General features: G+C 39.4%; 2 protein-coding genes across 3 annotated transcripts in view; one reads left to right on the forward strand and one right to left on the reverse strand.

The window, feature by feature from the left end:
- The window catches only part of gusb (glucuronidase, beta), a 42376-nt gene that overhangs the window by 15272 nt on the left and 6853 nt on the right, over positions 1-20251 (forward strand). Inside the window, exons 7-13 of one of the 2 annotated variants that reach the window (XM_063031430.1) lie at positions 1194-1372; positions 1893-2039; positions 2153-2237; positions 3532-3708; positions 5455-5590; positions 7540-7666; positions 8081-8180. In XM_063031430.1, coding sequence (XP_062887500.1) covers positions 1194-1372; positions 1893-2039; positions 2153-2237; positions 3532-3708; positions 5455-5590; positions 7540-7666; positions 8081-8150 — 921 coding nt within the window. In that variant the 3' untranslated portion in view covers positions 8151-8180. The remainder of the gene's footprint in view (positions 1-1193; positions 1373-1892; positions 2040-2152; positions 2238-3531; positions 3709-5454; positions 5591-7539; positions 7667-8080; positions 8181-20251) is intronic. The other variant, XM_063031432.1, reaches the window with a different exon arrangement.
- vkorc1l1 (vitamin K epoxide reductase complex, subunit 1-like 1) overlaps positions 9555-20251 on the reverse strand; it is a 56379-nt gene continuing 45682 nt past the window's right edge. Inside the window, exon 3 of the mRNA XM_063031442.1 lies at positions 9555-12780. Within this exon, the coding sequence (XP_062887512.1) occupies positions 12554-12780 (227 nt within the window). The 3' untranslated portion in view covers positions 9555-12553. The remainder of the gene's footprint in view (positions 12781-20251) is intronic.

The following is a 20251-nucleotide window of genomic DNA, read 5'->3' on the forward strand; positions in this document are numbered from 1 at the left end:
TAGACTTAGAAAAGAGCTAAGATTCCATCTATGTATATCTGCTTTTATCTCTGAAATTAATAGCCCATAGTTTACCTGTGACAATGTTGAAAGCTCTTTTGACAGGGTTATTCCTAAATATTTTAATGATATAGTTTCCCACTTAAGATCATATGTATCCTGCAGTTTTTTGGATGCTGTATAATTTAGGGACATAACCTGCGTTTTCTTTACATTAATTTTTATAACTTGATATTTTCCTGAACTCATCCAACAGTGTAAACAACCCTATGAATGATTTTTCTGGTTCACTCAAATAGACTAAGACGTCATCTGCGAATAGCGCCACCTTCTGTTCAATCCCTGTCACCTTGATACCTTTTACAATTTTGCTCTGTCTTATTAACTGGGCAAGAGGTTCAATGTATAGTGCAAAAAGGAGAGGGGAAATTGGGCATCCCTGTCTAGTTCCTCTCTCTAAAATAAAAGAGGCAGAGAGGTCCCCGTTTATCTTAATTCGAGCTGTAGGGCTGTCATATAAAGTCTGAATTATTTTAATACACTTTTCTTGAAAGCCGAATCTTCCTAACACTTTATATAGGAATACCCATCTAACTGAATCAAAAGCTTTCACAGCATCTATTCCCACTACCATTGTCTCTGTCCAGTTCTTAATAACCTGTTCTAGTATTTGTAAGGTTCTCCTTATGTTGTCCTGAGTTTGTCTTTGCTGGATGAATCCAGTCTGGTCTAAGTGGATGAGGCCAGGTAGAAGCTTTTCCAGTCTATGAGCTAATATAGATGTAAATAATTTACAATCCAAATTAAGGACACTGATTGGCTGGTAATTACCGCGTTCTAGTTTATCTTTACCCTCTTGAGGAATAACTGAGATGATCGCCTCTCTCCAGGAAGGTGGAATTTCTCCTCTGTAAGATCCATTTAAAGGTGTTACGTAATAATGGAGCTAACTGTGACTTCAGCAATTTGCCCTCCATCATTTCCATATCCTTGAGCTGTCAGAGCTGTTTATAGGGAGGAGAAATTATTCCAAAATGTGGAAAAGTTGTGAGGCACAGAGAATTACCATTTAAAGGGAGAGATTCTGATTGTACACCAATTATTGGGTCTGAGGAGTGACTTAAAACAAATGTTTTGCAAGGTTGACCTTGATATGAAACCTTCATTAATTATCATCACCACTCCACTACTAGATTCGAGGGAAAGGACTTGACTGGCCATTGATTATCAAGGACTTTAACCTTCTTCGATGGCTGGGAGCAAATTCATTTCGTACAAGCCATTATCCCTATGCAGAAGAAATCATGGATTTATGTGACAAATATGGGATTGTGGTCATAGATGAGTGTCCAGGCGTGGGCATCAGAAATCCGTAAGAACATTTCTTAAAATTTTACCAGACAGTTTGATATAAATGTCAATGTTCTGCTAATAGTAAGAGTATTCTGGTTCACTGTTAACTTCACGTAATTGAAAAAGGAACTTTTTAAACTTGTAAATGTTACTGTATTGAACAAATATAGTTCTATCGCATTTTTTAAACATAGATATATGGTACAGAAATAGGTCCTTTGATTATTGTACTCTTAACCATGATTGCGGTCTACTGAGGAACATTTCAATGCCCGGGGAGTAAATATACACAACTTCAAAATAACTTTTCCTCTACTTTAGCATATTTGAGCCAATAACATATACTTTAAAATTTTGCTTTCATTGCAGCACTGAAAATAATCCATAGATTTCTTCCCTGACAGAAGCATAATTCAACTTCAATTGCCATTAATCATTGAACTACTTAACAGCTATTAGGGAGTACAAAACCTAGCCTTGCCCAGAATTGATATTTAAATTGTACGAAATATAATAATTTTTCATTTGCTTTCTTTTAGGGTGAGCTTTGGAAATAAGTCCCTTACTCATCATTTAGCTGTAATGAAAGAGCTGGTACACAGAGACAAAAACAGGCCATCAGTGGTAATGTGGTCTGTAGCTAATGAACCAGCATCTGGACTACCACCAGCAGAATATTACTTCAAGTAAGATCTGAGTGATGCAGTGATCCTTTGCACTTAGTTACTAAATTATTTTAGTGGAATCTAGCTAAATGATTAAATATTTTTTGTGTTCTGCTTTTCATTTTTTAAAAAAGGACTTTAATTTCATCAACAAAAGCTATGGATCCAACCAGGCCTGTTACTTTTATAACAGACACTAGCTATGAGGCCGACAAAGCTGTGAGTACTTGTATAAAGTGAAGTTCATTCAACAAACAGTGAATAGTTTCTGTTTGGAATTTGTAGAAGTCCAAAGCACAGGAGTAAAACTTCTCTATCTTGTCACATTCGACGCTGTGAACCCTAAACAGCCAGAAAGTAAGTTAACAGCACTTACAATTACTCTATTGACATGGGGTGTTCAAATAGTTGAAGCCCTCCATTGATGGGGGTTGACCATGGATGCCATGTCCCAGCTGTCTATGTGATATGCAAGCCAGGGCAGTATGATGTGAAGAGCGAGCTGTTGACCATGTAGCAGGCTCCCCTCTCTGTGCAGATAGTGAATCCAAAGGAAGGGCAGAGACCAATACAATTTGACACTACCAGCATCGGAGGAGTTGCCAGTCAACATTGAACTCAACGTATGACTGCCTTCGTGACCCAGGCTCTGGCAGTTTGAGATCAGAGTTTTTGCCTAGATGAGCTACCGACCATGGTTGGCCCCATCTGCCTAAAGTGACTGGTCTTCAGGTGCCAATAACCTGTCTTTGCCCTTTCCTGTCAGTAGAAATTATTCTGCCAAGCGTATTAGCTAAGCCACACATGAAAGCCAGAGGCTGGACTTGGTTGTCAGAGGCAATTTGAGATGCATGCCACTGGGAACATTTAATGGGTAGTGGGAGCTTATCCCCACTGCCACCCCCGGCTCTAACAACCTTAAGGAACCTTCAGATGGTTAAGTTCTTGAAGACTTTTACAATGTTGGTGTGGCTAATGTGGAATATAATTGAATACTCCTGATTAGAGAATTCATTGGTATAATCTATGTGTACAAGAGGCTGCTCTAGTGTCTTAAAGTGATAGATGATAAAGTAAGAATTTACAATGTATACAATAAGCCTAAAATATATTACTTGTATTTCATATTAATTTACAAGCATCCTCCATTTCAATATAGAATATACAAATATTAGATCCACCTAGGCCTGATTTTTGTAAGAGAGATCAGCCACAAGCACCAGTTGAAAATAAATATAGAAAGTGAATTTTTGCTTTCCAAAGTATATGCCCATTTCTGAGGGTAATAATTTTCTGTTAGTGTTAGTTAGAGAGGAACCAAGTTCACGTTTTTAAAAAAAAGTTATAGATCTGCTGCCCAGAGCATGATGGTGCTGGGTCAAGTCACATTTATGACAACAAAAGAGGATCTTCATGTTTTATAATGCTTGTTCAAACTTTATTCTGAAGCCTGACAAATGATTTTGTTGAGCTGTGCATTGGAAAATGACAGTTTATGGTTATGCTTTTACAGGTCCAATACACAGATGTTATTTGTGTGAACAGCTATCTTTCCTGGTACCATGATTCAGGCCATCTGGAGATCATTCCATTGCAACTTACCGATCAGTTTGAGAATTGGTATAAAAAATACCAGAAACCAATTATTCAGAGTGAATATGGAGCAGGTGCACTTCCGGAACTGCATAGTGTAAGTACAGAAAACCCGACTTATGACATGTATATTATTTACATTTTTTGCACAGTTAAGAATGAAAAGTTAAGACTTCACTATTTCACTGTGGCATCTCACCATGGCAGCTGTTCATTAATAATGGGGATGATTGTTAGTGGTTAAGTAAATAATCAGAAATCCAATTTCCAATTGGCCATTCCAATTGTAAAGTATAAAGTCAATTATCTGGGATACGAGGAGAAAATAAAACCAGTCATTAGTAAAGAAGGTCAAAGTACTGCTGGATGGTCATTAATATCCCTAAGGGTAAGGATATTTACCATCCTTACCAGATGTAATCTGTTTGACTCCAGTGGGAATGGGAAAGGCCAAAGCCTTGCCTATAACGCCCAGACTTTAAATTCCAAGGTGATGAATAAATAACAATCTAGAACAAAAAGCTTGTGGTGAAAGGATCGGTGATTTTTTTTTAAAACCTGCCTAGTTCCCCTTTTTGGGGAAGACAATTTGCTATACTGCTTTTTAAATGGCCTTACTGAACACCAGAGATTTCATTAAAAATTTAGAATAAAGCTGTATCAACTACAAGACCTCAATCTGGGTCATTGGTTCAACAAAGACATCTTCACTACCGTTGGCTCTACAATATCTTTGTCACTAAAATGTGAGAACTTGGGCCTCATCAAGTAATGGCCTGCTGCTATCCCAATGCTCAGAATTGTACCTTTAAACCAATATTCACAGGTTCCCCTTCACTGGGCATGGCCTGTTCAAGGGTAATTGCATCATAAGTGTTAGTATATTGGTGAACAAGCAGGTGAGTCTGGCTATTTAAGATTGCCTCAAAGCAGCAAGACAACCATGGTCGTGGAGCCTTGCTGCTAATTACATCCTCCCAGCCAATGAGTTGGTACTTTTCTTTATTGAATACTATCTGGGGAAAAGCATAGTCAATAGCAAAAGATCATGACATTTCCACCCAAAGTTAACATGGCATTAGAGACTAATCTTGAGCAACAAATATTCTGCTGCAGGAAACCTGATGGAGTTTCGTGCTGTAATGTAACAATTTCTTTCCTCCAGTGGATGCTGCTTGATTTGCGAAATTCCTCCAGCAAGTTGTTTGTAACTTGTATCAATCGCTAGTAGTGATTTAATAGCATTATATATTGTTAGGCAAGTCAGGAATGATAACTTCCAGAGAATTAATGATGAAGGAATCCATTCATCTCCTCCTTTGCTAAAACTGTCTTAAAGATTTTGGAGTGCATTAAGAATTTGCCATCTCTTGAATGGGTGACTTGTCCTGATGTTATCCCCCCACCTCTTCCTATGATGGAAGCTATCCATTTTAATTTAATTTCACAAGATAGAAAGAAAACAGTTGTGTAATGGATACAAAGGTTAGTGACCATAACAACCCAGTGAGAATACTGGTGAGCTGCTGTCCGGAATTGGTATGCATCTAACCCAACTGGGTTTGGCTTCAACAATCTGCATCTACCAGAAAATGTCAGATTCTCCAAGAATGTCATATCAATGAAGATTTTGCAGAGGAAGACAATGAAAAATGGATGAGGAAATGGCAAAGTTCTTCTTAGAGCATTTAGTGAATGGTTTGACTAATTTCTGCTTAAACAGGTGCTAAGTGATACTGAAAGGGCATAATCTTGAATGCTGATCCAAAATGACTTAAGGGACCTCAAATTATTCTTAAGTAACAAGATTCAAGGTTGATTTTACTGGATTATCTTTCTTTAGGATCCTCCTGTAATGTTCACTGAAGAGTATCAGCAAGCTTTAATGCAGGAATATTTTAAAATATTTGATGCAAAAAGGAAGGACTACTTAATTGGAGAACTAATTTGGAATTTTGCCGACTTCATGACTGACGAAAGTAAGTAATATTTTGATATTATCCAAGGAGATGAACTGAAATCTTCCAAGTTATATGGTTACAACATTTTAACTTTGAGAAGTGATCTCAGAATTGTTGCTTACCAGAATGTTTTTGTGACCGGCTATGCTGTAAGGAAATAATTCAGCCCATTAAGTCCATGTCTGTCCGTGGTGCAAGCCCATTCCCCATTAATTTTCTCTGTCACCTATTCTCAACTCTCACAATTGTTACCACTTGATGGGGGAAAACTTAGAATGGTATTTGTGGTGCCTTTTTGATCACAGGGAGACCATGTAACCACCCTGCAGACGCATCAGAGGATTGAACCTGGGTGCTGGTGCTGTGGCACAATGACTATGCTAGCTGTGCTTCAAGTGGTCTTATTTAATAAATAAATAAATAACTACTTAACGCCCTACAGTGTACCCATATGAAATTTTACTCAGTTAGGAAAAATTGTATAGTTATCCAAAGTAGGAAAGAGAATAAGCATGTACCCTAAGATAGAGGCGCCCAATCTGCAGTCCATGGCCTAAAAAGGGTTGGGAACCCCTGCCCCAATAGGAACTTACAGCAGATCAGCAAATTACAGCTCTTTGAATATGACAGCTACAGACTTATGACACTTCATGTATATATAATATTGCATTGCTGTTTGGCAAGTTGGAGATCTATGGCAGAATAGAAGTTTACATTTCTTCAATCACTCTCCTCCCCACCCTTCTAAACTATTGATGATCCCTCTGGGCTATATAGTGGGACAAGCACTGTTTACTTCACATTTTCTATGTATGAATGGATCGCTTCACTTCTGGAGGAAGAGGCAATTTTAACAGTATGAGTGGATGCTGCACACTGTTGTTGAATCGTACTGTTAGGTTAAGCTTGGACTATGCTGGGAGCAAATGAAGCTCGGTGACAGTTTGCTTTATTTAACACAATGAACCTGTATATAAGCTGCTTATTGCACAACAGGCTTTATCAAAGGTTAATGAGAAATTTAGATTTTACACTCCATGGTTAATACACTTTGACAAACTCCTTTTAGATGTGGGGTGGAGAATATATTAACTAGCTGCATCACTGCATGCTATGGAAACACCAATGCCCTTGAATGGAAAATCCTATAAAAATTACTGAATATGGCCCAGTCTATCACAGGTAAAGCCCTCCCCACCCAGGTGATGCTCTCTTCTCACTGCTGCCATCAGGAAGGTACAGAAGCCTCAAGGCTCACACCACCAGGAATAGTTACTGCCCCTCAACCATCAGGTTCTTGAACCAGAGGTGATAACTTCACTTGTTCTTTTACTGAACTTTCAAGCACTTTTCATCTCATGTTCTCTATTGGTTACTTATTTGTTTTTCCTTTCTTTCAGTGATTCTATTATTATTGGATTTATTGAGTATGCCCATAATAAAATGAATCTCAGGGTTGTATATTGTGACGTGTATGTACTTTGAACTTTGAGATATGCAGACATAGTAAGACAATGACATGGTCTCACCTGCAGGTGGCAGTAAAATTTAATTATCATAATTTATACCAAAGGCTTTTAAGTCAACCAGACTCTTTATTTTGAGTTACCTAACTGCAGAGGACGTGCTGCTTAAAATGCTATGCTCTTGTCTTATTGATAATGTGATCTAGTTTCAGGGACTTGTATTGTTGACTTTTCAGTTTTGTAAATATTCTACTTGAATTAGCTGATCAATTCTTAATGTTACTGAAATATCAGATTCATATTAAAACATGAAATAGAAAAATATAAGTATTGCATCAAAAGTTCATTCTTTGTCTTTTGAGGTTTTCCTGGCAACAATCTTAAGGACAGTGACTCTAAAGTTAAATATTTCACATCAGTAGTAGACTGTACAAGCTGCTAAAGGTGGATGGAGGCACAAAAATTTGAAGGATGGTGAATAACTGCTTCATTTGCTTGCAGGCATAATACGTGTGGCTGGGAACAGGAAAGGGATCTTCACTCGTCAGCGGCAACCTAAAACAGCAGCTTTCATTCTTCGGGATCGCTACTGGAAACTGGCAAATGAAACCAGATACATTTCTCCAAGGTATTATGCCAGTGGTTATCTGTGAATACAGTACTAGTATAGTGCTGTGGGAAATTAAAACACATTTTAAGAAATGTTTACAATTTCCTCAACATGCCTTGAAGATATGTACCCAAAAGCTCTGGGAAGGATACAGTATGCATACTTACCCATCTGAAGACATGATATTACAGAAACTCAGGAAGGAATTGGACAGTTGACGTTTTAGGTTGAGACCTTTCACCTGGTCTGGATTCACTGACTTTTTCCAGATTTTTTTTGTGTTGCCATGTGCTTGAAGAGCCTGGGGAGTTAAAAAGGGTTTTGAGGCAGTAGAGCTGGGGTTACCTTCTCTTTAGTAGCTTAGAGGAAATGTCAATACTTAAGATTGACAAACGCCAAAAACAGATCCTCATCAACCCTATTGTTTGGCAGGTTCTGTCAAAACGAAGACCATAACATCTGTCAAAGGGATGAAAAAAACTTTTGCACAGCCAAGTCATAATTTCATCAACTCTATTCCCCTGCAAAATAGGTAAGCTAAAACAGTTTTAAGCAGAATTCTACCAAGGCCCTCTTAATTTTAGTCCTGACAAAAGGTCTCGGCCTGAAACGTCAACTGTACCTCTTCCTAGAGATGCTGCCTGGTCTGCTGCGTTCACCAGCAACTTTGATGTGTGTTGCTTGAATTTCCAGCATCTGCAGAATTCCTGTTGTTTGCCCTCTTAATTTTGTATTTTTTGAATATCTGGTGCTCATTTATAAACATTTTCCCTGCCTTGTGAAAATAACACTCAGCGAATTTTAAAGGTTAATTGGAATTAACTTTCCAAATGTCTCATTTATTTTGTATAAATGTATAGTATTTTCTTATCAGCATTATAACAAATTCACAGCAAGAGTAAGGAAATGAATGACTTTTTAAATAAAAACTTGATTATCATGATTGATTCTTCCCTCATTTACAAGTATCATGAGATTTAACTTAAAGCTGTTGTTTGACAAAAGGTATTCAAGGAAATTATTTAACGCATGTTAACCAAGAGCATGAAATGTTTCCTAAAGGATTAAAGGTTCAAATAATGATAATGGAAAATTGAATACACACACACACACAGTTATTGGTACAAGATACCTGGCTCAAATAAGTTCATTATCTTTAAATAACACATTAAAGATTGACAAACACAAAGGTATTTTTAAAAACATTTACAACCAATAAAAATTTCAATGACTATGAAACAATTTGCCAGACATTGTTTCACATATATGCTGACAGATTTAGGTACTAATTTCCACATAAACACAGACAAGGTGCTTCTGGAAACACATGAAATACGCAGTAATTACTCTTATCCATTCACTGTATGTTACACTTAAATTCATAGCTTGAAGAGGTTTCTTAGCTGACTACAATATTTTAGAAAGAATTTGTTTCAGCAGAACTTAATCTCATTTGGCAGGATTACTGCAGGCAAGTATTTAAACTGCATTTCTTTACACATCCTAACAAGTAAAACTGACATAGCAATCCACATTCTGAAAACACTGAAATTAGCTGTAACCAAGTAGTGCCATGAAAAAAAAATCAATGAATGTTGTCGGATAAATTATCAAGTATTGATCCTTAAGAGAACTTGCTCAGTTTATGGTTCATTTTGAAGTCCACCTACATGGTAGAAGCAATCTTACAAAGTTAACATTCAAAAATTACAAGACTTTCTCATGTAAATTCTACATTTATTTCATACCAAAAAATTTGTGCAATGAATACACATTCATACATATTTACAATTTTTGCTATTTAGCAAAATCATATTCTTGAACCTATGTATAAAAAAAATGTTCTCGCCTGTGGCTGTGAAAGGGATCAATGCCCAGAGAGTCCACCTTGAAAGTTTTAAATGTGTGCTCATGAGCTTGAAGCAGCATTAATAAATAACTCTGATGGAACATATTATACAGATCAAGAACATAGTACTTCTGCCATGCTAGATAGTTTACAAAAATAAAGAGCATCTGTCACCCTGTCATGTTCATAATGATAATTTACTGTAATGAAAACCATTTTATTTCACTGTCTTTAATAGGGGCCCATTTGCCTATATTGATACCAGTGATATGTAGTGATAGACCAATACCAATAGTTAGGAATCTATAGTTTATATTCAATTACAGTACATCATGAGCAGTAAACATGGGTTTCATGCTAGACAGTGCAATATTATCAAACAACGATGGTGTAAGAGGGTTAATACAGTTACATTGAGACCTTAAATTTGTCCATCCTTCTACTGCTGGTAAAAAGATCCAATACGAAGAAATACACAAAATTTGAACCCAACCCAAAACGGTGGCAAAAATCAATATTCAATATGTTTTGCACCAGACATGTAGAATTGTAGCTACATAGTATAGCCTTACTTCAAAACAGGATCAAGAATGCACATGTGTGGCCCGCAGCCAGGATAAAATAACTGTGTAGGAATTTTTTTTTCCCTTACGGCTTATTGGGCCACAGGAATGTCACGTAACATTACAATAGCATTCAGTGGTCATCTGGAGCTCAGAGACAGACTTGAGTCACTTACTATACCCAGCAGCTTCAAGGAGCACAGACACAATAAATGTACTTCCCCCATATTCAGGATTCAAACGTTTGAGGCAAGCTTTAACTGTACCCTACTTCCTCTGGATTATCTCCATTCTATAAAGAATGTAGTAATGGCTTTAAACATCACCAACTAAACATTTACAGTGCAAGGATTAAAAATAATCAAACACAGTTAAGGACACACAAAAACACGTGTTGCAAAATACTGGTTCCATAAATTACTGATTGCATATGCAATATCTTGCACATGAACAAGCTTTAGATTAAAATAAAATTACTATGTATTAGCATTACATGCAGTCCTTGATCGACATAACCCATTTTTTTCAGCCAGTAAGCCTGCTGATTTAAAACTCATCTCACCCATTAGACAATGTACATCAAGCAGTCACTGGAAGTTGGTTTACTGAGCCATGTAAGATGAATCGTGTTCATATGTGCACAGTATCTGAGGTATACCAGAATTGATACATTTTTATCAAAGGTTGTTTCAAGGCATAAAAAATTACATTCAGAAAAAATATTGGTTGAACAATATTTTTCTGCAATAAACCATATTTACCAGTTCAAAGTTGCAATGACGTTCAATTTCATGGATTGTAAAAATGCTCAAAGTAACCTCATTCTAATGACATCATAAGCTACTTTAAGAAATTCAAAACTGTTCAGATCTCAGTGCAATAGACGAAGTTTTCTTTGATGCGAATAATTACAGTGCCGGAAAAAGCTAGTAAATTTGCTGCAATTTGTAGTTTTAGGGGCACAAATATTTAATTGAAATCTTTATCTATGAAGCAACGAGTACAAGATAATCTGCCTGTTACTGAATGCACATTTCCAACAATATCTGAGCACCACAGTTTACACCAAGCAAAAGCCTCTTCAATGCTAAGTGTCAATGTGCATACAATGGAATACTCCTAAATTATAATGAACAAATCAGGCATTTCAAATTCTGGATGGCAGTTAATTGTACAGAATAAGAGAGAATCCTTTATTTGAGCCTCTGTCATGCATATTTAAATATTTTATGGGTCAGAACTGAATTTAAGTACTTTCTTAATGCCAGTTATCAAACTTACCATATTAACAGCTTATTTCTATCCACGAAATCCAAACAATTTGAAAGTTATGTTAAAGCAATGCTGCTGAAATCAACTTGTCTTAATCGCATAAACACTTGGCACAATGGTGTTACATTAAAGACAAAGGGGCCTCAACCTAATGAAAACCTCAAAACTTGTCCAATATTATAAAAAAAAGCTATGTACAGCACAATTAAATTCAAACCAAAAGGGATCCATTAAGTATGGTCACTAAAGAGTCAACTTTTAAGCTTGGGTCTGGCTGACCAGACATTTCTATAGACGTAGTCCTGATGCTGCTTTATTCAAGAATTTAAAAAATACTGAAACAAATAAAATGTCTAAAGTGCAACTTCAAGTTGTTTTTGTAAAAAACAAAATTAACTATTATACTGCACTTTTACTAAACCACATCACAAATACTAACAAATACACAGTAGCATTTTTGACATCTGTAAAGAGTAGCTTTTGTAACTTCACTGGATACTCGGAAGCATTTTAAAAACACTAGCAAGCTGTTGTCTGAACTATCCAGCACTGTGAATGGTGCTAGTTTAAATACCGTTTTTTTCGGTTCATTGTGTCTACTGTGGTTGGCCTTTTTTTTAAAAAAAAAGAATCAAGCATGTTACAGAGATAAGGCTTATGCCTACAGGACCCAAACATTTTTTCTACCATTCAATATGTGACAAATTACTACTACATTGAAAGAAATTGGGACTTGCAACACTCACACTGTCACTCAAAGTACATTTTTTCTGATCCACATAAAAGCACCAAGACCCAGGACACCTGTTAGCCACTTTCTGTGCAATATAAAACACTTGAATAGGATTAACATAAACAGCAAAATCCTCAGTAACAGAAGGCACTTTCAATCACAATTTAACACAATTTGCATTATTGGGAGGAGGAAAAGGAAGAGGAATGCTTAACAATACAAATGACACTTAGTGTATTTTTTTAGATTCAGGTCACCTAAGGAATGTGCACTACAGTTAAAGCTTGCTCTCAGCTGGCCTGTCTATTGAATCTTTGCATGAGGGAGATAAATGAAAATAAAGTCCAGGGCCCCACACAAGTATACAATTTTTAAAAATTGATTCTCAATTATTTTGATTTCCTTTATATCATATACACCTCTCAAAAAAATTTACTGCCAAATAGACATAATGAAAGCAGGCTCTCCAGGTGTTAGGCTCATACGAATTATTCCTGTTTGGATTGGAGTTGCTGTTTCCAGGCCTCATTCAAGTAAACGAGTCGTTTATAGTTGATAATAAAGAGAATGAAGTTCAGGATGTATGTAGTGATGCAAATTATGCAAAAGTCCTTCAGCACAAAATACAGGATGTAACTTAGATACAGTGCACCCACCACAGATACTATGGATGTTGTCATTAGTATTAAAGCAGCCATTGCACTCACGGTCATACCTGTGGGGAAAGAAAATAAATATTAAGTAATTCCTTTTACAAAATAGTTACTCATGTTGCCATAAGTAAATGTCACTACATTTGAAAATCAATACAGTCAGGCAGTTCTATGGAGCCAAATGGATATTTATAGCAGATAAAGATGTGTAATAATATTTAGTAAAAACAGCTAACAGTACTGTTTTCATACATGTATGTTGCTTAAAACAGGATATATTAAGTCTCACCAGATACTTCAGCTAGAAGTTTTCTGGGATCTTGCAGAAAACAACGGACATGAATACCAAGCAGCTGTCTATTTTATACTACCTAGAAAATTATTCAAGCTTTATTTTGCAAAAGCTCTCAGTGACATGTCAATATACATTTAACATAAATTATTCAGTTTTAATCTAGACAGTTTTGAATGGATTTTTGTATCAATACAAAAAAACTGAAATGCTTCCATTTTTGCACGTCATGCATCCAAAACTTGTTTACCCATGTGCTTATCGACTTACAATTTGTGCCCAGTCCAGAAATGTATTGATTTTAAAATCTTCATGATGTTTAATTCCTTTTCTGTGTTGATGTTCTCCATTTCCAACCTTTTCCAGCTACACAACCCTCCCTGAAAGCACTGTTCTTTCAACTTTGATTTACATCTCCACTTCTTTCACCTCACCACGGTTTTAAGCCCCAAACCTCATAGCTTCTCTCCATAAAAATGCTACCCTAAAGCTACTTTTAGGGCCAGAAATAGACTTGGCATTTTTTTCTGTTGTCATGTGGCTCCGATGACTTAAGATTCAACCTTGATCTCAGGTGCTGTTTGTGTGGAATTTACATTCTCCCTGTATCAATGAGGGCTCCTCCAGAGGTTCCTGGTCCCTCCCATATGCTAGCTGATAGGATAATTGAGATCTATGAATTAACCTCAGTGAAGCAACTGGCAAGAAAATCATGGTCGAGGATTTAATTGGGGAAGAGAATAGAAAAAAAATTTAGGGCCAAGTGAATACAGAGAAACAAGTGGAGAAATGAGACTGACAGAAACACTCCAAATGGTGCCTCTTCTGTCCTATGAAAAATACTGAAATGTGAAGTAATACTTATTCAACTGAGTGTTTAGTTACCTTAGTGCCAACTTTTATTGTACTTCACACTCACAGGTTTCTTTGCTTGGGGTGCTTTAATATTGGAGCAATACATGTACCAAAGATGACAGTGAGCAAATTGTCTTAAAGTTAAAAGTAAAATGTAGTATATGCAGGCCCTCCTCCAGTTGTGGCAGGGTTCCACTGCTGAAAACTCCTCGTGATCTGAACAGTTCACAAGATTGCAATAAAAAGTTCCCCAATGGCAAAGATGCCTGCAGAGGTGAGTTGAGCCATAGCCTGAAGAAACATTTTAAAGTTTCGCCTTCTTTACTTAAATGAAGCTGATATGGGGGAAAAAAAAGTCCAAGCCTAATTTGGGACAATATTCATATTTTCAAAGATTTTACTGCAGAAGAGGCTTTAAATGCTATTAATGCTTTTAAAAAGGCCATTGCTGCTGGCCCAGATGGTGTGTCTCTAGATGGGTTTCACAAACTATATATAGACGTGTTATCTAGAATGTATTCTTCTTGGGTTCAATGTGGCAAAATTCCACTTAGCATTAAGACCAGGAAGGGTTGGAAGATCGCCCATCGCCAGACCGTGGATCTGCTGTCCTCAACTCCAGTTCCAACGGCCCTGGACATCTTCAGACCATGGTCCCTGACACCTCCTGCTTGGACTGTGATTCAGTCCAGCACCCCCTGACCGTGGCTTGTCACCGTCCAGTGCCAATGACCCTGGACACCTTCAGACTGTGAATTACATGCCTCCTAGCTCCAGCCCCACCCCAAAGCTCAGTCGCCACCACCTTCCTCTCTGCCTCCGGCCTCTTAGGCTCCCCTTTCCCTACCACCAGTCTCCTTCCCCCCCCCCCCCATCGCCTCTTGGGTCTCAGAGCCTCCATCTTTCACCCTAACCTACATTCCCTGAATACCCCAACCCTCCCCGGCTCTAATCCCTGCTGTATCTTCCCCATACCCTCTAACCTTCCCGAGGCAGAAAGTTCTGTCCTCAGCAAGGACTGCACCCATCACAACAGCGAGCTCTTCTTCCATCACCTCCGTGTCCGAGCCCACTTCTTTGGAAGAATTCCCCATGCCGCACCGATGACCCATCCTCCCATTATGGTTCTCTGCCATTTCTAGATCTTTTAATCTCCAGTTGCCAGGGAACCATCCAGCAGCTTGACTTCAGTACTCCTCCCTCCTCAAGCCTTATCCCCTCTGAATGCACTAACCCCTCCCACTCTCTCTGCACCAATCCCACTCTTACCATCAAATGGATGCTGCTGTAGTGTGCAGAACAACCTCTACCTTGCTGAGGCCAGGAAGCAACACTCAGATACAGATCACAGGTTACAGATCTCTCACTGGGTAAGCATCTGGGGGACAGTGACCACCACTACCTGGCCTTTAGCATTATCACGGAAAAGGATAGAATCAGAGAGGACAGGAAAGTTTTTAAATTGGGGAAGGGCAAATTATGAGGCTATAAAGTTAGAACTTGTGGGTGTGAATTGGGATGATGTTTTTGCAGGGAAATGTACTATAGACATGTGGTCGATGTTTAGGGATCTCTTGCAGGATGTTAGGGATAAATTTGTCCCGGTGAGGAAGATAAGGAATGGTAGGGTGGAGGAACCATGGGTGACAAGTGAGGTGGAAAATCTAGTCAGGTGGAAGAAGGCAGCATACGAGGTTTAGGAAGCAAGGATCAGATGGGTCTATTGAGGAATATAGGGCAGCAAGAAAGGAGCTTAAGAAGGGGCTGAGAAGAGCAAGAAGGGGGCATGAGAAGGCCTTGGCGAGTAGGGTAAAGGAAAACCCCAAGGCATTCTTCATTTATGTGAAGAACAAAAGGATGACAGCAGTGAAGGTAGGGCTGATTAGAGATAAAGGTGAGATGATGTGCCTGGAGGCTGTGGAAGTGAGCAAGGTCCTCAATGAATACTTCTCTTTGGTATTCACCAATGAGAGGGAACTTGATGACGGTGAGGACAACATGAGTGAGGTTGATGTTCTGGAGCATGTTGATATGAAGGGAGAGGTGGTGCTGGAGTTGCTAAAATACTTTAGGACTGATAAGTCCCTGGGGCCTGATGGAATAGTCATAGTCATACTTTATAGAATATTCCCCAGGCTGTCCCCTTGTTCAAAAAAGGTAGTAGGGATAGTCCAGGTAATTATAGACCAGTGAGCCTTATGTCTGTGGTGGGAAAGCTGCTGGAAAAGATCCTTAGAGATAGGATCTATGGGCATTTAGAGAATCGTGGTCTGATCAGGAACAGTCAGCATGGCTTTGTAAAAGGCAGATCGTGTCTAACAAGCCTCATAAGAGTTCTTTGAGGAGGTGACCAGGCATATGGATGAGGGTAGTGCAGTGGATGGATTTTAGTAAGGCATCTGACAAGGTTCCACAATGTAGGCTTATTCAGAAAGTCAGAAGGCATGGGATCTAGGGAAGTTGATTCAGAATTGGCTTGCCTGCAGAAAGCAGAGGGTCGTGGTGGAGGGAGTACATTCGGATTGGAGGGTTGTGACTAGTGGTGACCCACGAGGATCGGTTCTGGGACCTCTACTTTTCGTGATTTTTATTAATGACCTGGATGTGGGGGTAGAAGGGTGGGTTGGCAAGTTTGCAGATGACACAAAGGTTGGTGGTGTTGTAGGTAGTGTAGAGGATTGTCGAAGATTGCAGAAAGACATTAATAGGATGCAGAAGTGGGCTGCGAAGTGGCAGATGGAGTTCAACCCGGAGAAATGTAAGGTGGTACACTTTGGAAGGACAAACTCCAAGGCAGAGTACAAAGTAAATGGTAGGATACTTGGTGTTGTGGAGGAGCAGAGGGATCTCAGGGTACATGTCCACGGATCCCCGAAAGTTGCCTCACAGGTAGATAGGGTAGTTAAGAAAGCTTATGGGGTGTTAGCTTTCCTAAGTCGAGAGATAGAGTTTAAGAGTCGTGAGGTAATGATGCAGCTCTATAAAACTCTGGTTAGGCCACACTTGGAGTACTGTGTCCAGTTCTGGTCGCCTCACTATAGGAAGAATGTGGAAGTATTGGAAAGGGTACAGAGGAGATTTACCAGGATGCTGCCTGGTTTGGAGAGTATGCATTATGATCGGAAATTAAGGGAGCTTTACTCTTTGGAGAGGAGGATAAGTGGAGACATGATAGAGGTGTACAAGATATTAAGGGGAAAGAGTGGACAGCCAGTGCCTCTTCCCCAGGGCACCACTGCTCAATACAAGAGGACATGGCTTTAAGGTAAGGGGTGGGAAGTTCAAAGGGGATATTAGAGGAAGGTTTTTTACTCAGAGAGTGGTTGGTGCATGGAATGCCTGAGTCAGTGGAGGCAGATACACTAGTGAAATTTAAGAGACTACTAAACAGGTATTTAGAGAAATTTAAGGTGGGGGTTTATATGGGAGGCAGGGTTTAAGGGTCGGCACAACATTGTGGGCCGAAGGGCCTGTACTGTGCTGTACTATACTAAATGTACTACTACATGTACTATATACTTCCTCTTACTTACCTCTTGAAAAGAATCCCAGAAAATTGTCTCTGACACTATCACTAACCACATCAACTCTGGAGAACCGTGATCCACTGACCCCAAACTCATAGTTCCCTTACCCCACACTGCTCGTTTCTACCTTCTACCTATGGATCCCAAAACCGGACTATCTGGTAGGTCCATGGTCTCTACCTGCTTCTACCCCACTGAACTTACGTCCACATAGTCAACTCCATTCTATCTCCCTTGGTTCAGTCCCTTCCCTTCTACATCTGAGACAATTCACACACACTCGAACACCTAAACAACTTTCAATTCCCTCGCCCTGACCGCCTCATTTTCACCATGGACGTTCAATCCCTATACACTCTCCCCCATCAAAGTCTTAAAGCTCTCTGTTTCTTTATCAACAAGAGACCCAACCAGTTCGCTTCCACCGCCACCCTCCTCCATCTGGCAGAACTGGTCCTCACCCTGAACAATTTCTCCTTTAGATACTCACACTTTCTCCAAATATAAGGAGTAGCCATGGGCACCCCCATGGGCCCCAGCTATGCCTGCCTATTGACAAGTAGAACAGTCCATGTTTCAAGCCTTCCCTGGTAATGCCCCAACTCTTCCTGCATTACACTGATGATTGCATTGGTGCTGCTTCATGCTCCCATGCTGAGCTCGTTAACTTCATCAACTGCCTCCAACTTGGACCCTGCCCTTAAATTCACTCGGTCCATTTCTGACACTTCTTTCCCCTTTCTTGATCGCACCTTCTCTATTTCTGGTGGCAAATGGTCTACCGGCATCTTTTATAAACCTGCCAATTCCCACGGCTATGTTGACTACACCTCTTCCTACACTACCTCCTGTAAAAATGCTATTCCCTTTTCTCAGTTCAATCACCTCCACTGCATCTGTTGCCAGGATGAGGCTTTCCTTTCCAGGGCATTAGAGATGTCCTCCTCCTTTAAAGAACACACTTTTCCTTCCTTCGCCATTGATGCTGCCCTCACCTGCATCTCCTCCATTTCTTAGACACCTACATTCACCTCATCTTCCTACACCCTCCACAGGAATTGCTCCCCCTGAGATTCCCTTGTCCACTTGTCCCTCCCCACTAATCTCCAACTAACACATTTCCCTGAAAATGACAGAAATGCTACACCTGTCCATTCACCTCCTCCCTTACCTCCACTCAGAGCCCCAAACAGTCCTCCCAGGTGAGGCAACACTTCACCTGTGCACCTGTTGGGGTCGTCTATTGTATCCTGTGGTCCCGATGCACCCTCCTCTACACTTGTGAGACCCTATGTAAATTGGGGGACCACTTTGTCAAGCATCTCCGCTCCATCTGCCAAAAGTGGAATTTTCTGGTGGCCAACCATTGTAACTCCTATCCCAATTCTTGTTTCAACATGTTGGTGTATGGCCTCCTTTTCTGCCATGAGGCCACTCTTAGGGTGGAAGAGCAACACCTCATATTTCTGTCTAGGTAGCCTCCAACCTGATTGCATGAACATCAACTTCTTCTTGTAAGTTTGTTTTTACTCTCTCCTTTTGTTCTTTTTTCTAGTCTCCGCTCTGCCCTCTTACCTCTTCTCCTCACCAGTCGATCACCTCCTCCTGGTGCCCCTCCTTATTGCCTTTCTCCCATGAGCACTCTTCTCCTATCAGGTTCCTTCTTCTCCTCTAGCACTTCACCTTTCCCAACCACATTGCTTCACCAATCAACTAATTAGCCCACCTTTTTATCCTGGTGTTTTCCCTCTTCCTTTCCAGTCCTGATGAAGGGTCTCGGCCCAAATGTCGACTGTTTATTCATTTCCATAGATGTTGCCTGACCTCCTGAGTTCTTCCAGCATTTTGTCTTTGTTGCTCTGGATTTCCAGCACAGAACCTCTTGTATTTATTAAGAACAGTCACCTACAGCCCCATAGCAATGGAAAATCTATCCTGGTCTCCGAAATGCGAATTTGTATGTAAGGTTGTAACACTAGTCAAGTGTTCATAGTATGGACAGTACTTTGTATTATCAGGAAGGTTATAGATTCTATTTTCAGTCTTTCCAGAATTCTCAACATAAAAGTGAGAGGAACCTAACTTTCAATTTGCATTTGTTGATAAGCTTGATAAGGCTGAAAACACTAAACATTCAGTTTCATCAGTATTTCCTTGAATTTACTTTCTCTGCCCTCTATTTTACAAATGATACATAAAAATGACAGAATTGGATCCATAATTAACTCAGAATAATAAAGGGAAAATAGGCGATCACTATTTTAGTGACTGGGAAACTGTGTGCAGCAGCATCCTGCAGGGCTCAATGCTAGTCCTTCTTCCTGTGGTGTACCTGAATGACTGAAAATATAGAGTCCAAAATTTGCTGTTTAAAGACTACCAAAACTGACAATGTGATTAATACTGAATAATAAAATTGAAGGCTGAAGAGGATATCACTGGAACTGGCAATGTAATCAACAATGAGGCAAATGGATTTCAAAATGGAAAAAAACAAGACATTTGGGGACAGCATGTTTATTCCCTTCTCTTCAGTGCCACCCTGCTTCATTCCTAACTTTGCCCATCTAATATCACGTCCTTTTTATTTCACAGCTAGACTATGTAATCACAGTAACAAACAAGATGCTAGAGGAACTCAGCAGGCCAGGCAGTATCTACAGAGGGAAACAGACAGCTCACTTATCAGGTCAAGATCCTGCATCCGGACTGCTTCATCTTGCTTGATGCTGCAGATTGAGTATTTGTGGTTTCTTGTGTCTCTAAATGATCACAGTGCTAGTCTACCTCAATCCTTTTCCCATCCAAAAACTCGAGGCAAATTTGTTAGAACTGTGATAACAGTGACCTGAAATGTTA

This window comes from Mobula hypostoma, chromosome 23, assembly GCF_963921235.1.
Source record: "Mobula hypostoma chromosome 23, sMobHyp1.1, whole genome shotgun sequence".
Classification (NCBI taxonomy): Eukaryota; Metazoa; Chordata; class Chondrichthyes; order Myliobatiformes; family Myliobatidae; genus Mobula; species Mobula hypostoma.